The 15,724-nt window shown below is 43.4% G+C and overlaps 1 protein-coding gene across 1 annotated transcript in view; it reads right to left on the bottom strand.

Annotated features, from left to right (window-relative positions):
• The window catches only part of GPC4 (glypican 4), a 106,637-nt gene that overhangs the window by 23,831 nt on the left and 67,082 nt on the right, over positions 1 to 15,724 (bottom strand). Inside the window, exon 2 of the mRNA XM_059384902.1 lies at positions 9,882 to 10,040. Within this exon, the coding sequence (XP_059240885.1) occupies positions 9,882 to 10,040 (159 nt within the window). The remainder of the gene's footprint in view (positions 1 to 9,881; positions 10,041 to 15,724) is intronic.

Below are 15,724 nucleotides of genomic sequence, written 5' to 3'. Positions count from 1 at the left end.
CCACACGTGCTTTTACGTGCAGAGACTTTTAAAGCACCTATAAAATCCTTAATCCTTCATTTCATACAGCGAGTTTTAAAGTATCTCTTTTGCCTACGGAAGTTAACAGAACAAAAGCCAAGGGACCTGAAGGACCCAAACTCCCTTACTTTTACTGACCCTGTTAAATGAGACTATTCGATCTATGCCTTTTGCCCCAGAGACCATGTAAGGATGGCAGACATAATTTAAATTCCAAAATCCATACCCGGTTACGTCCAGTATCACCCAAAGCACAATAATTTGCTGTGAGGAGGAAAAAGGAGAAAAGGGGGTTAGGGGATCTCCTCCTATCAAACTACCAGCTTCCACAGGTTCGTGTATAACTCCACCTTTCCTACTAGGATACTTCCTTCTCAATGAGGAATAGAGCAGAATTAGACATTCGGGTCCTGGCCCCGGTCCCCGGCCATCAGTAGCAAATTCACTAATCACTGTAACATTCATCTTCACCTTTCTCCCCCATTATTCAGAATTTAGGATTAGGGTCTGGTCTTAACTGAACAACTGTCCAGGCCCCAGATACCTAGCAATGACTCCTTCTTAATCATTATGCCTGAAGCCAGTTATAAGACACTTGGTGGCTAATAGAGGACTGGCCAGAGCAGTGTACCCAGGACTCCACAACCATCAGAAGCTTAGATCATCGGGAATTAGATCTCCCTTGTGACAACTGCTTGTATTCATGGAAAATGCTTGTATTCACAGAAAATGTCTGTTTCAAGGGATGCTACAGGTATCTGAAAGACGGAGTCAAAGTTGATCAGGGTGTATTTCTCCCTTAGCTTTCAGCTTAAGTGTTTACATTCTAAGGATCAAGCAACTGCTACTCCCAGGACTTATGGGTGAGCACTAAACACAAACACTGTAACATGCTACATATCGAAACGGGGTGAAACATGGGCGAAGTGTGGGATCCCTCACCTATGAGCTGTGTGGCCTTGAATGGACAGAAGATCTAACGTCACTGATTTTCTTGGGCCTCACCCATAACATAAGGCTGTTACTGCTCACCTCATGAATAATGGCCAGCACGCCAGAGATCTCAATAAATGCTAATTCTTATAATCAGCAAAGGGTTCTTATTGTCACCTTTAGGGTTTCTTCCTATCTACAGTCACTTTAAAAATCTCTTAAGGCTGGTTTTTATCCTTCTTGGCAGAGTCGAATAGTATGCAGCTCGGGGAACATAAATTAAGCCAAAGCTGCTGGAGGTCAGTTAAGAAGACCCAAGGCCTTATAAAACTGGGAGCAATTTAGGCAAAGGAAATGCTTAATGGCTCCAGCTTCCAGCGCGGTGAAATGTCCCTGACATCTGCAAGGGTGGCAGCGACCACCAAGTGAAAGACACCGAAGGGAGAAACCTCAGCCCGTGGGAGAGGCTTTATATTAAAAGAGAGTATCACAGACATCACACACATATAAACACCGATCAGGGTTAAAGATTAAGCAAAGAATTGGGGAAAGGAAAATTAAGAATGAAGCGGCAGGTCAACCCCCAACCCTCCCCATGCATTTCATCTGCCAGAAGTCCGCTCAGTACAAGGGCTGAGCTATGGGACTGCAAGTATTTTCCAGCTCTCAAATGGATTATTCTGAATGTCAGTAGTATCAGTTTAACATGGGAAAAACTAGAACGAGAGGTCGCCTTTTCCATATAAGTTTTCTACGCAATATCCTGTCTTTTAAAACAACGAAGAGGAACATCGCGTTCTTCTCTATCCCCAGCCACTCGTCTTGCATCAAATAAACATTCAAAATTCTTGACAGAGGTCAAAAGGCCCCAGTTCTGCTATTAAACACCATTAGTTACTCCATTATAAACAATCGACTGGCTATTGATTAATGAGCTAGAAAACGTTCTAGAACTAACCCACGACCTTAAGAGACTGGAAGCCCTTTCTACTCAATCCACTTGGCTGCGTGTTATAAATTGCCACCTTGTATTTATATTATTAGGAAACCTCCTTTTCCGTCGAAGGATTAATTTCCCCTTTACTGTAAAGACTGTGCTTCACAGCCCTGGCACGGCGTGCGAACAGTAAGTTACCACCTCGACAAAATTCCTGAGAAAAGCAGGCTCCTTGTAAGTGCTACAAATCATACTTTTCTCCCTGTTAAGAAAACTCGAGTTCTAGTCACCCCTTCATTGGAGATCTCGCATTTAAGCAAGAATGGCTAACGTTAAGCATCTACAAATGAAAGAGAAAAAGGAAATGAAACAAGCATCTTACCCACTGAAATGAAACGCAAAGAAACGCAAACTTCGGTCTCTGATAATCTTCCCCTGCTGCCTTGCTTTTTCGGTAATGTCTGCTGAAGTTTCCCGCAGGCACTTTCCTCTGTCTTGGCATGATCTTACTCCCTCCAAAGTGCCTGCTAGGGTGTGATGTACTAAAAAGACACGTACTTGACTAATGCTCGTCAACTGATCGCACATACACAGACCTCCCCTAGGATGAAGCGCCACAGCCAACTGCAGTCCTCACGAGGGGCTGTGAACGTCCACAACGCTCATTTTCTTGGGTAATCCATTCTGAATGCTAAAGGTCCTTATGGTATCTCCCGTGGCACCCGTCCCACGCTACTGTAGCCGGAGACATGGGGTCATAGCTCTTAAGCCTTCTCCTGGACCCCATGTCATCCGTACCAAGGGTACACCAGCACCAGCTAGCCAGTTCCCTTTGACGCACGTACTCCTTCTCACTCAGGTGCCCAGAGGAGGCGGACTTAAGAAGTTAAGGAAGCCAGGAGGTTGGAGCGGCCAGCCCAGAGGTTCTCTATACTAACCTTTATGTGGATCTATTCTACAAACTCCCACAGAAGCCTTCTCATATGGTCTAGGTGCTCATGACCTACTATCAAGAGAAAACTGGGACACACGGGAACTGTAATCTGTTAGGATTCCAATTTGCATCTACCTGCACAAAAAAGACGAGGCAAAAATGTTGACATATATTATAACAGGTGTTACGGACCTGGGGTAATTTTTTTCAACAGATGTTTCTCAAATTTGTTCACCCAAATTTTTCAGTGACATTTTATAACCAGAAAACTACTGTACCCTCATGTATGCACAAAGTGCTTTACTTCCCTCATTCCATTCATTTAACTTAATTGCTGGAGGTTTCCATGCATTTTTTTGTCTACATAGGGTCTATAGTGACCAGTGTGATATGTTAGGGGGCAAAAAACCAACCAAACAAACAAAAACCCCACCCAGATATTTTCTTAAAATGCCACCAAAGCATTTCTTACATTTTTTCATTTAAAAAGATACAATTTTAAGTGTCCCATTCAAATTGCAGCCATTTAAAAAGTCTGGTAAGATACAAAGAAAATATAAACATACTGCCAATAACCCCACTACTAAAGCACAACAATGATGCTTTATTGAATTCTCTTCTTCCTCTGAAGATATGTACTGTTACCGGCTTGAGATCATATTGTATCTGTACCCCGTTCTCGGGTGACACCGTGAGCTTAGCGTTTCCTGTGGGATTAGAGATCCTTCAGAAACTTCACCGGTAACAACTGCATGTGGATGGGCCAGAGCCATCATGGGACATTTAGACAGATTTCCTGTTTGTCATTATTGGAAGTAATGCTGTGATGAACACGCTTGCACAGAAATCTTTCTTTCCTTGAGATAAATACGGAAAAGTAGAATGACTAACTCAAAGGGTATGAATGTTTTCAAGACTTCTGACACACTGACCTCTGAAAAAGGTGTGCAAATGTAACACTCTGAGCCATATTTATTTTGAGAGTTTCGATGGCTTTGCTGATTCTTTCCAGGGGAGGGGTACAGAGCTGGGCCGGGGCAATAAACAAGGAAGGACCAACTGGCTGGAGAATTCCCCCAGTCAATCAGTTGGGAGGCAGTGCTAGATCAAATACGCCCTTTTCTTCGCCTCGCCAGACAGACACAGAGAAGGAGGTGGGCAGAGAGGAACAACAGCATTCTCCACTCCCAGGCTCAAAGTGCAGTGAACCAACAAAGGAGATAAAAGGCTTTCAGCTGACGCTCTTCCATTTTATTTACTTGCCTCCAAACAGATGAGCTGCCTCTTGCTGATGCTGTGACTCCTTAAGAAGTCAAAGCTAACAGCAGAGGCCCACAGCGCTGGGGCTAGGGGCTCCCCTCGAGCCTCACTAGCCTTCCCAACCCGGCGAGATAGCCAACGCTAGCGCCACAATTGGTCACACTTCAGATAACAACTCACAGGGCAGAAAACCTTTGACAATACGGAAATGTGAGTGTTGTCTGAGCTCTTGATTTGATTACAGTAAGCTGCCAATGTCTCTTTTTTATTGAGTTTCACAGAGAGATTATCAAAAGAGTTAGCCAAAATGCCTGGCATTTTAGTCCCCTTCACAGGGAAGGAAAAGAAAATAGAATGGTAAAGAAAAGAGGAGTAGTGCCGTCCAACGAAATCAAAGACTCCCGACATTAGGATCTGGAAAGAGCGCAACATTTGCAGGATGGCCAGAAGGCCTAGCATGTGTCTCTGTCTCTCTCTCCAACTCCGAAGATACATGTCCCGTGAAATGCTGTCCACTGCACTACAGAAGAGGTTTAAAAAAGCAACACATTTTTTTTAAACATCTGAATGGATCCAATCTGAGGTGAGGATTAAAGTCACCCCACACCAAAGATACAGATGTCATGAAAAGGGCCATCTGTACCCCAATGTTCATAGCAGCAATGGCCATAGTCGCCAAACTGTGGAAAGAACCAAGATGCCCTTCAACGAACGAATGGATAAAGAAGATGTGGTCCATATACACAATGAAATATTATTGAGTCATCAGAAAGGACGAATACCCAACTTTTGTATCAACATGGACGGGACTGGAAGAGATTATGCTGAGTGAAATAAGTCAAGCAGAGAGAGTCAACTATCATATGGTTTCACTTATTTGTGGAGCATAAGGAATAACATGGAGGACATGGGGAGATGGAGAGAAGGGAGTGGGGCGAAATCGGAGGGGGAGACGGTGGTGGGTACTAAGGAGGGCACGTACTGCAGGGAGCACTGGGTGTGATGCATAAATGATGAATTTTGGAACACTGAAAAAACAAAGTCAAAAAAAATTTTTTGATTTTAAAAAATTAAAAGTCACCCCTAGGATGGATGTATGTACTACATTCCTACTACATGTTTATTTTAGAGGATATTTAAGACTTGCCTTTTAATATACATAAAGACCTTCCCCAGGGGTCTTCAGTCAGTCGACATGGAGGGGCAGAGCACAAGAATAAAAGGACGTAGCTGAAGAAATAGTGGTGGTCAGAGGTCAGGAAAATTCCAGAAATTTCAGCTTAGCTAATGGCCATGAAGCTTAGTCGGACACATTTGCCTTTTAAGGTGAGTGGCCAGCTTCCTCCCACTGAGGTCACTGCTTTCATGGGCCTGTGAATGCTAATGCCGTCAGCTCCCTGCGCCTCAGCACTGGTCGCTGGTTTCCCGACCGGCCTAATGAAGGGCTGGCCGCTGTGAACTCTGGGAAATTTCCAGTCAGTGATTAAAACACAGATTTGGCTAAATCTGCAGAGTGCAACGCGTCCTGCCTTTGTGAAGTGATAGAAAACAAGGGGGCTTGAGGGCTTAAGGGAAGGGTGGCCACTTTGATTTACACTTGGCCCATGCAGATAGATGGGACAGACAATTATTTCTTTTATGTGCGTTTTAAGCTAATTCAGAAAATTTCTACTATTATTCGAGTTAACAAGCTTCAGGCTCATGGGAGGGTTTTCAAAGACCTGGGGAAAGTAGTGGAGTTAAGAAATGATAGCAGGAAAATAGAGGGTACCAGACAGGCGGCTAATTAACATCTTGTGAGACCTTTCACTAAAGCAGCTGGTCCAGTCACATGTTTAGAAGATTCACAGAATTTTTAGAACTGAAAGGGTCTTTATAGAGACCATCGAGCTCAACCCCCTCATTTTATGGATGGGAAAACTGAGACCCAGTTAATTGCCGTGGGTCACAGTGGGTTCACAACGGAACCAGGCTGACAATTCAGTGTGCTCTGCTTCCTGAAGTTACTGCATTTGTTCCCTAAAATGAGGAATTAACACTTTTTGCAATGGGCTGGACTCAGATATCTCCATTTCCTTAAGATTTCCTCAGCATACAAACCATTTGATTCGGGAAGTGAAGCAAAAATGTATTTTCATACTTGTTACTTCATTTTTACTATGTGATTCAGAGATATATTTAACGTGGCAGCTCTAATCTTTTTAACCATCTATTTGGGTTGTTTGATTGAACTATGCTTCTTTTAAAAACAACTAGTCTCTCACAAAACACGACATTTTGGGGTGGGCCTTTATGTTGTGGTCCTAAAACAAGGATTATGCCCCACTTCTATTATTTCTACTCCTTTGCCTGGCAATTCTTTCAAAGCCCCCTGAACTGAGCATCTGATTAGCATATTCATGAGACAACCCATTCAGCTATGTTAATTAGCAGTTCTACTTCAAAAAAAAAAAAGAAAAAAATTTTTTTTTCCCAGAACCCACCAAGAGGGGGAGCAGCTAGCTCTGCCGCTTCCCTTTCTGGCTCTAGGTCTCTAGCCTAGGATAGTACACTTCTGGTATGGAACTTCCTCAGTTCAAGAGTACATAAAGGAGATTACAGTGTAGAAAAATAAAGAGGTGAGACCTTAAACTCAGATCTACAAGTTTAAAATAGGAGAATCCTGAGAATTCTGGTGGGGAGGGATGCGGCCTAAGGAAGCATGCTTCTGTACTTTAGCTGGGTCTGAAAACACATGCATGCACACAGTTTAGAACTTAAAAACAGATTTACAGACTGTATAATCTCTTTAGATGGGCAAACAATAAAAAATTAAACATGTAAAAAAAATTAAAAATGTAGAACAAAAGAAAGCCTTTAGAGATAAGGGAACTGGCTCCAAAACGCCAAGACTGGCACTAGAACTCCGGAGCTCCTTGAGGAAGAATGATAGAAATTTGAGGTCATGGAATGGTTTCTAGTTAAAGAAGGCTGACCTGCTAAAAGCCTATGAACCTTATTTTTGTTGAAAAGTTTCTAACAGGGGCGCCTGGGTGGCTCAGTCGGTTAAGTGTCTGCCTTCAGCTCAGGTCATGATCTCGGGCTCCTGGGATCCAGCTGCTTCTCCCTCTCCCTCTGCCCCTGCCCCCACCCACCGCTTGATGTGTGCACTCTCTCTAGTGGTATCTCATCAACAGGACTTGGAATTTTGATGGTAGAGGAAGTTGCCTGGGCTCAGGGTCACCACTTCAAATTTATACCATAGCTTAGAGATGGCAAAAGATGCTCCTTTGAAGTTGCCTGACCTTGTAGGTTCCCATGTGACCCTCTCCTATTTCCTCAAGACTTGTCAGCCTTCTTCGTGCCACCTAGCCACCCCAGCTTGGTTCTCCAGTGGCCATCTTGTTGCTCGGCCCAAACTCCTCATTCACATCAATAACCTCGGGCTTGTCCTTTATAATGGCCTGGACCATTCTTGGACCAAGCACCCTGCCCTTGGATTTCTGAGCATCAAGACAGCCCCTGTACAATTTCACTCAACCTCCTCTTTAGGCATGAAATAGGCAATGCATCCCAGCTCTGTTCTGACCTCCAGGCCAAACACATTTCAACTACTACTCCTTCAAAAGAAATTTACTCTGTGCTCACTACCTTTATTGTCTACGCCATGTTTTAATTTGAAGTCAGAAGAAACAAACTAAGGTTTCACAATCAATTTTCATGACCAGTTTTGAAACTGAGAAAGAAACAGTGTTAACACATTTACTGAATGTGAAACCTGGTAGGGAAAGGCCAGAGAAACTGTTTTTCCATCCGTTTTAAAAAAAACATATGTTAACACTTACTGACAGTGTTTCTCTGAATGGCTTTTTAAAAACTACACACTGGAGTCATAGGAGTAATGCTAGAAAACCATGGGGAGTGGGAAGGGGAAAGAACAGCTTGAACAGCAGGCCCTTGGGTGAGAGAGGTCACAATGTCCATGGGCTCCACAATTGGAGGAGACATGTCTAACAGGAAATGGGGCCACTCGGAGGTGGCAGAACTTGAAAACAGCTTGATCTTCACTCCATCATGCTACCAACAGGCCTGCCATTTGTGAAGAGCAGGACTTTTCCCCATCTAAATGCCCTTATTAAACCCAAGGGGTCATTTTTGTATTTCAGCATCTCAAGTTTTCAGAGATGGCCATCTGATTATCTTTCTAAGTATTCTCCTCAAAGAAAATGCTACAGTTACTGTCTTGAATGAAAAATGCCAGAGTCAAGTAAATTACCAGTCTTTTCAATAATTACACTAACAGTTTAGGGACCAAGAGAGACTCAATAATTACACTAACAGTTTAGGGACCAAGAGAGACAGAGGTGGCCTAATGATGTCTTTTGACAATAACACCCACCTTCGCATGGTGTTAACATGTTGTTAAGTACATTTAATGGTTACAGCACACGTGTGTGTGTCGGGGGGGTATGGACTGATAAACAGGATATATAGATACATAGAACATTTTCACCCATCCAGGAAAAAAAGGACATAAAATCAAGACTGAATACAATTTTGCACGGTAACTGGTGGCAAAATGGCATAGATAAATGACATGCTACATAGAGAAAACTTTAGTCCAACTACGTTACAAATTCAATATGTTCTCCTGGCCTAGCCTGGGAACCTAACACCTATTAAATCGGTTATAAGTTTCAAATAACGAATCTCAAAAGCCAACATTTGAAATACAACCTGTTCTTTAGCTGGGGACTGCCTTATCAGCTATATAAATCTAATTTAGTCCAACTTCTCACCATGGTAACAAGCCCTTTGCAGAAATACTCAAAGACATTTCACATCTCGAAAATTTGCCTTGTACTTCTTCAACACACATAATGTCAAGAAAAGCATGCTTCAAAGGTACTATGTAATTAGAATGGCCTTTAAAACAGGCACAAAGGAAATCATTCCTATTAAAATTAAATCTACTTCATAACAATCTTCAAACTGAGTGAAGAGCACCAGAGAAGAGAATCCTGAGGTGTTTTGGACCCCATACTCCAGAGTTTTTCAAGTCTATCATCTGTAACATTGCTTTAGATATGATTGACGTGCCGCTCATTTGGCTCAGATGGGTGATTTCTTCACTATTAGAAGACAGCGTGTGTATGAGAATTCACGTTTGGCACAGGGGACTGAAATGGGTTTGGTCGTGGTTTTACATGGATAGACTAAGCCAAAGTGCCAGCTAAGGGATGAAGCCCAGCTTAACAACAATTATAAATATAGTAGCTACTCCTGGGCCACTGCTGCGTGCCAACTCAAGAGCCGAGTTTTAACCCTATCTGTGTTCTATGGGGCTTCTAGGAATTCTAGTTATCTCTGGGAAATCCAGTTTGCAACTTAATTTGAAGTCGAGCATCTGCAGAATCTCTATGCTTATTCTAAGTCTTCAGATGCCCGCCTGCTTTTTATTAGGGAGATTTTTTTTTTTAAGTGACTTGCGTCAACAGCACTATTTTGTGTTCACCCAAGAAAATAAATGAAAGCCCTTAAATTAAACTACTTCCATCTCTTTTTTGGCTCCTTGCAACCATATTTCCATAATGCCTACCATACAGATTCTAGTGCATCCAGACGGATCCCAGCAGTGAAGCTGGAAGGCTAACTGGCCCTTAGGATCCAACAAGGAGAAAGTCTTGGGAGTTCCGAAAAAGCAGTCGTGGAAACTGAACTGTCACCTCTGAACCATGACTTGCAGAAAAGGTGTCAAATGGATTCAAGGACAAAGCACATACTGCTGCTTACTTGGGCCAAAGTTCCCGTACCTACCGTCAAACTTCTTGTAACGGGAAGCAAAGACGGCTTGCAACTGATTGCACTGTTCGCTGACCACACTTTTGAAATCATCTTTACTTTGCAGGCTGTATCTCTCCTCCATCTCCTGAGAGCAGCAGGTATAGCCCTGGGGACAGATCTTCAAATGATCACCTGGAAGATAAAATTGTAGGACAATCAATCCCATCATCCTTCATCAAGTCCAAAAGGGAAGAGTTTGGCTTTAGTAAACACACGCCTTTCCCGCAAAAGCCTAGGCATCCTGTGTATCTGAAAAGTTTTACAAAAACTAAATATCGAGACATCTAGCAGGCTCAGTCGGGTAAAGCATGCAACTCCTGTTCTCAGGGTCATGGGTTCAAGCCCCATGTTGGGGGATAAATGAACTATAAGCACCCCATTCCCTTATGGGAAAGCTAAAATAACAAAGCCACCTACAATAGACAAAAGAACATGTGAATCAAGAAGACTGCTACATTACAGGAAAATCGGTGTGGCCAATAAACACTATCATTCAAGATCAACCCATACTTTTTCTTTCTTTTTTTATTAAAGAAATCATTCAAGATTCTATGCTAAATACTGTAGGAGTCAAACAAATGACCGTAAGTTTTTCTAGCTTTTGGGAGTTTACATTCCAAGAGAGGGTACCCTAATGAAGAATGATCTATAAAGTACATGTCAGGGGTGCCTGGGTGGCTCAGTGGGTTAAGTATCTGCCTTTGGGCGCCTGGGTGGCTCAGTGGGTTAAAGCCTCTGCCTTCAGCTCAGGTCATGATCCCAGGGTCCTAGGATTGAGCCCCACATGGGGCTCTCTGCTCAGCAGGGAGGCTGCGTTTCTTCCTCTCTCTCTGCCAGCCTCTCTGCCTACTTGTGATCTCTGTCTGTCAAATAAATAAATAATATCTTTAAAAAAAAAAAGTGTCTGCCTTTGGTTCAGGCCATGATCCCAGGTCCTGGGATTGAGTCCTACACTGGGCTCCTTGCTCAGCAGGGGAGCCAGCTTCTCACTCTCTCTCCCCCTGTGCTTCCCCCCTCTAATAAATAAAATAAAAAAATAAAATACAAGACAGCCAAATACATGATGAGCGAACACACCAGTGGTAGTTATACTGTGGGGAAGCAAAGGGGTAAGTAGATCTCAAGGGGTTGTTGGCCAAAAGAAAACAATGGGAGTTCACACTGGGTAATTTCAGGCTATGATAAGTCACAAAGGCTAAGGGCAAATGATCCTTAAATTTCAGATTTTCTCATTCAGCACATCATGTGCAGTTGTCAGACACCATCTGACCTTATAATACCAGGATAAGTGCCCACTCATCCCAGTATAGACTAATGGCTTCCAATAAATGTCATCTTCACGGAGTGATATAGTCCTAGGAGTCAAGAGAAATGCCATAAGATGCATCACTCCGCAGCAGCTCAACCCACAAGGTATCTCCCTCCCTCTAAACTGACTACATTCTGCTTGTGGTTAGGACAGGAAGGTTTGGAGGGCTTTCTCTCTCTTTTTTTTTTTAAGATCCCAAAGTTCACCCACACCTTGTTCCTCCTGCCACAGAACACAACTGTGCTTTGCGGAGACCATACTTCTCCCTCATAATGCCCAAGAGATGGGATGCCACTGAAACCTGCACCCCAATAGTTCTTACCCCTCGAGCCACACTGCCATGAACTGGTGTGATCTAATTTTACAGACATTTACAAGGACTTACTGCCATTGCCAACCACGGTCCATGCAAGACAAAGGGTCTGAAAACAAATCGAGACCTTGGGAACTCAGGAACGGAGTATGCTGAAGATACATGCACCTGTCTCCCATAAGTGGATGCAATAAATAAAGGATTGGAGAATGAAGGGCGACTCAACCACCACCAGCCAAGGAATTGAACTGGCCCATGAGCTGGCCATTGCTGCTTCCTGGCTGACTGTGTTTTGAAGAATAACCTTGACCTAAGATACATACTGCAGTGGCTTTGGAGAGGTGGGGCACTGCAGATGAAACAGACTTAAGCAACTTAATCTGGCTAAACCAGGACTGTCTACAGCACGTATGCAAATAATCACATAATCATACGTGTGCCTGATCATCTTTCCTTCTCGACAATTAAAAAGTAGGGAGAATATTGCTGCAACACAAAAAGGGGGTGGTTATAGTAATCAAGGACTATTTAGGAAAAGGTGGAGGGAAACAATCTTCAAACAACTTCTTCATCCAGAAACTGCTGAAAGTCTCTTTCGGCATTCTTGAAACTCTTGGTCAACAGATCAATCTAACTAAAAAAGGGCAGGGGGCGGGGGGGTAAGATTGGGTATAAGAGTTTAGGAGTTGTGAAGCTGCAGTGTCTCAGATCTCATTAGCCAAAGAAGCAGGTTGCTAAGGCTCAGTTTTCTGCAAACACCTTTGTTACAACCAAAAACAAAACTCCCTCTTCCCTGGCTTAACAAGTTCACAGCAGGCCCTTGGTACCAAGGCACATAATTAACAGAGAGCTATCCAGTCGTCTCCAGGTTTCAGGGTTGAGGATTTCCCCCAACACGGTCTTGACATGTGAAATAACATGAAGGAACCCAACTTGCTATAGTTGGGTTAAATAATCCATCACACTCACACCCCACACAGAAAACTAATTGGAATGCTCAGAGTGAGAGCTTAAGACACCGCAGGGCTATTTAAATGAATTATAGTTAAGGGAGCAGCTACTTCTTAAGTTTGTCACAGGCTAAAATTCATCACATGCTGGTTTTCAAACGCCTGCAAAGATTCCATTGGGATATACACTGAATTTCCAAGGCAAAACAATTCACGAGTTTGGAAAAAAAAATCTACGTTCACCGAATCTTAATAGGGTTCACACAAATAATAAACCAAGGGGCCACTTCATGGATGCTATCAAAGGTTTCTAAACCCAAGGAAAAGTACACCTTCTTCCCACCCCTAATGCATAACACACTCAGCGACACACGGATACACACACACACTCACACAACCTGAAACCAGAAAATTCAGAGCCAGCAGGAAAGAATAATTTTCTATACTTAAGAAGGTGCTAGACATTGATGGGTATAAACTGACCCATAGATATTTTACACTGAGAAGACACCTTTCAAAAATGTCTAATAACAATAAAAGTTACCAGTAACCTGCTATTTCCACAGACACATGTATTCAACAGAGCATCTAAAAGGTCTGGCCTATCTGGGCGACTGGGTGGCTCAGTCGGTTGGGTGGCTGACTCTTGATTTCCGACCACCGGATCTTGGGGCTGGAGGACGGAGTCCCACGTCAGTCTCTGCACTCTGGATGGGGTCTGCTTGTCCCTCTCCCACTCCATGCTTGTGTGCATGTTCTCTCACACAAATAAATAAATAAAATCTTTAAATAAAGAAATAAATAGATAGCCCAGCACAGCCGGGATACTCGGCCTGTTTCATAGCCATCAGGGGCCCTTAGCAGGACCTTCTGGATTATACCAGAACAAAAGAGAGTCCGCTTTCATTTCAGAGAGAAGGTCTTTCCAGGAAGACTTTGTCTAATGGTAAAAGGCTCAGCTTGTGTAAAGGATGACAACAGGGTAGACACTCGGCTAATGCTGCCTCTGGCAAAGTCGTCTTCCTCTTGGTTTCAAGAAGCCCACTCCAACAGGCCACTTTTGCCCATGTAGGCTGGAACACACCACTTATTCGGTCTGTATTTCTAAAAAGTATTACTTGAAAATGTAATCTGACATCCCTGTCCAAAGCCCTGCCTAAGACAAATGCAGTCTGAGACACACTTGTGAATTAAATCCCTAGACATACGTAGGCTACTGGGGGACTGGTGCCGCAACCCCTTTCGGTTGATGGAAAGTTCAAGGAGGAAGTGATGGGTGGGTCAGTCTTGGTGCACTTGAAAATGGAATCCGAGCTCCACATTCTGGTTAGAACTAAAACCACTCAATTGGTTTTTAAAACATCGAGGTGTCTGGGTGGCACAGTCGGTCAAGTGTCCCACTCTTGGTTTCAGCTCGGGTTGCGATCTCGGCGTCATAGGATCAAGCCCTGTCTGAAGCTCCGTGCTCAATGCAGAGTCTGCTTGGGATCCCCGCTCTTTCTGCCCCTAGCCACCCCAAGCTCCACGTAGTAGCTCACGCTTAAAGAAATAAATAAATCTTTAAAAATAAACTAATAAAACTTGACTACTTCTGGGGCACCTGGCTGGCTCTGTTGGAAGAGCACTCTCGATCTTGAACTTGAATATTTCTATTTTAAGTGCCCCAAATGGTTTATATTAAAAAGGCACAAGTATTATTTTAAAGACATTCTCTTTGTCTGTGACTGCTCCTAAAATGGTGTGTCTGAAGGACAAATGCCTATTCTTTCTAGAGATCATCTTTCTAAAGCTGGTGATCCTTTCTCACGAAACATGGAGCGATGCTTGCTTTGGGCTGAGAGAGTGAGCACAGGGACAAGAGGACCTGATGTGGCACAGGTGGGCAGACAGTATGGGGGTAAGTACTAGGCATGTGCTTTTTTTTTTTTAAGGGCCCTAAGTAATTCTGCTACAGACACAGCCATAAGAATTAGTACCTGAAAGGCTTGAGTAGCAGAGTCACAGAAGAGCTCTGCTCTGAGAATGGCTCAGGTGAACAGCGGGTCATGACCCATAGCTATTCTTGTTTCCTCGGTTTCCCTAGCTCAAACTCCTCCTTCCATGACCCCTGCTGTGTGCAGGCTTCTGTCCATGTATCACTTCCTGGCTGCTTTCACTCCTTCCCTCTGCCTGGACTGTTCTCCGTCACCCTCCTGTGTAGCTTCGGACAGCCCTGAATATGAACCCAGAGGCTTTTTCCCTTTTCCTTTTTTTTTTTTTTTTGTAAATTTGTTGATTTAGAGTTCCCTGATCTTCATTTAAAAAGCAGGTAAGTTCAATGCTTTATGGTTTTCTAAGGAAGCACCTAAATTAAGTTGCTTTTTGTACATGGCCCTTGATTAGATTTTTCTTTGTGGGTCAGTGGCCTTCTAAAGAAAAAAGGTCCCCTAGCCCTGTCCTCAGAGGCTTGGATGAGAGTCAATGAAGCGTGCTTTTAAAGCTTAACTCTATGTCATTGAAAACCAAAAAATAAATAAATAAATAAAATCCCTTGGAAGAGGCAAACTTTTTTCAATCACACCAGTTCTATGTAATTTCTCTTTAGTCTTGTTATCAATGCCTTGGTTTTCAAAGCTGAACGAAGACAATCACCATCAATTACTACTCGATCCTGTATTGGTTCCTTTTGGAAGCTCTTCAGATCAGTGCTTAAATAGGCAGACCCTGAGGATAAGCAATCTAGTCCATCCTTTACCAAGACTCGGGGGCAAACAATCTGGACACGTGCTTTCTCGCTTTACCTCGCTCACTTCCTCTCACAGAAGGCTGGCTCCGAGGTACAAATGGGGAGCAGCTGACGTCTGTGGATTTTCGGCTGCTTGTACCCACTTCCCTCTAGAAAGTGCTACAAGTGGTGAGCAGTTCTCACCACTTGTAAATAAGCAGCTTTACTATATTTACTACCAATTCGGCTATTTTGCACTATATCTTACAATTACATTCTAGGTCTTTCTCAGAAAATTCATTTAGAAGTCCGACCAGATGCCAAGAACATGTCTCTCCGATTCTCACATATTTGGGGGGAATGGTGATAGGAGGAAGCTTGTAGTCACCACTCAGGCGCTGGCTTCCTGCATCTGTAGGAGATACGGGGAGATTCTAGTCTTCAGGTCCCCCCAGAGCCGTGAATGGAGGGAACCTCTTCGGGACATGGTGGCAGAGAACCCAGGCTCGTCTGCACCAGCATGATTTGTAGGGCATTCTC

The sequence above is a fragment of the Mustela nigripes genome, chromosome X (assembly GCF_022355385.1).
Source record: "Mustela nigripes isolate SB6536 chromosome X, MUSNIG.SB6536, whole genome shotgun sequence".
Lineage (NCBI taxonomy): Eukaryota > Metazoa > Chordata > Mammalia > Carnivora > Mustelidae > Mustela > Mustela nigripes.
The sequence above is the reverse complement of the archived record's forward strand: the minus strand, read 5'-3'. Positions and strand labels throughout refer to the sequence as shown.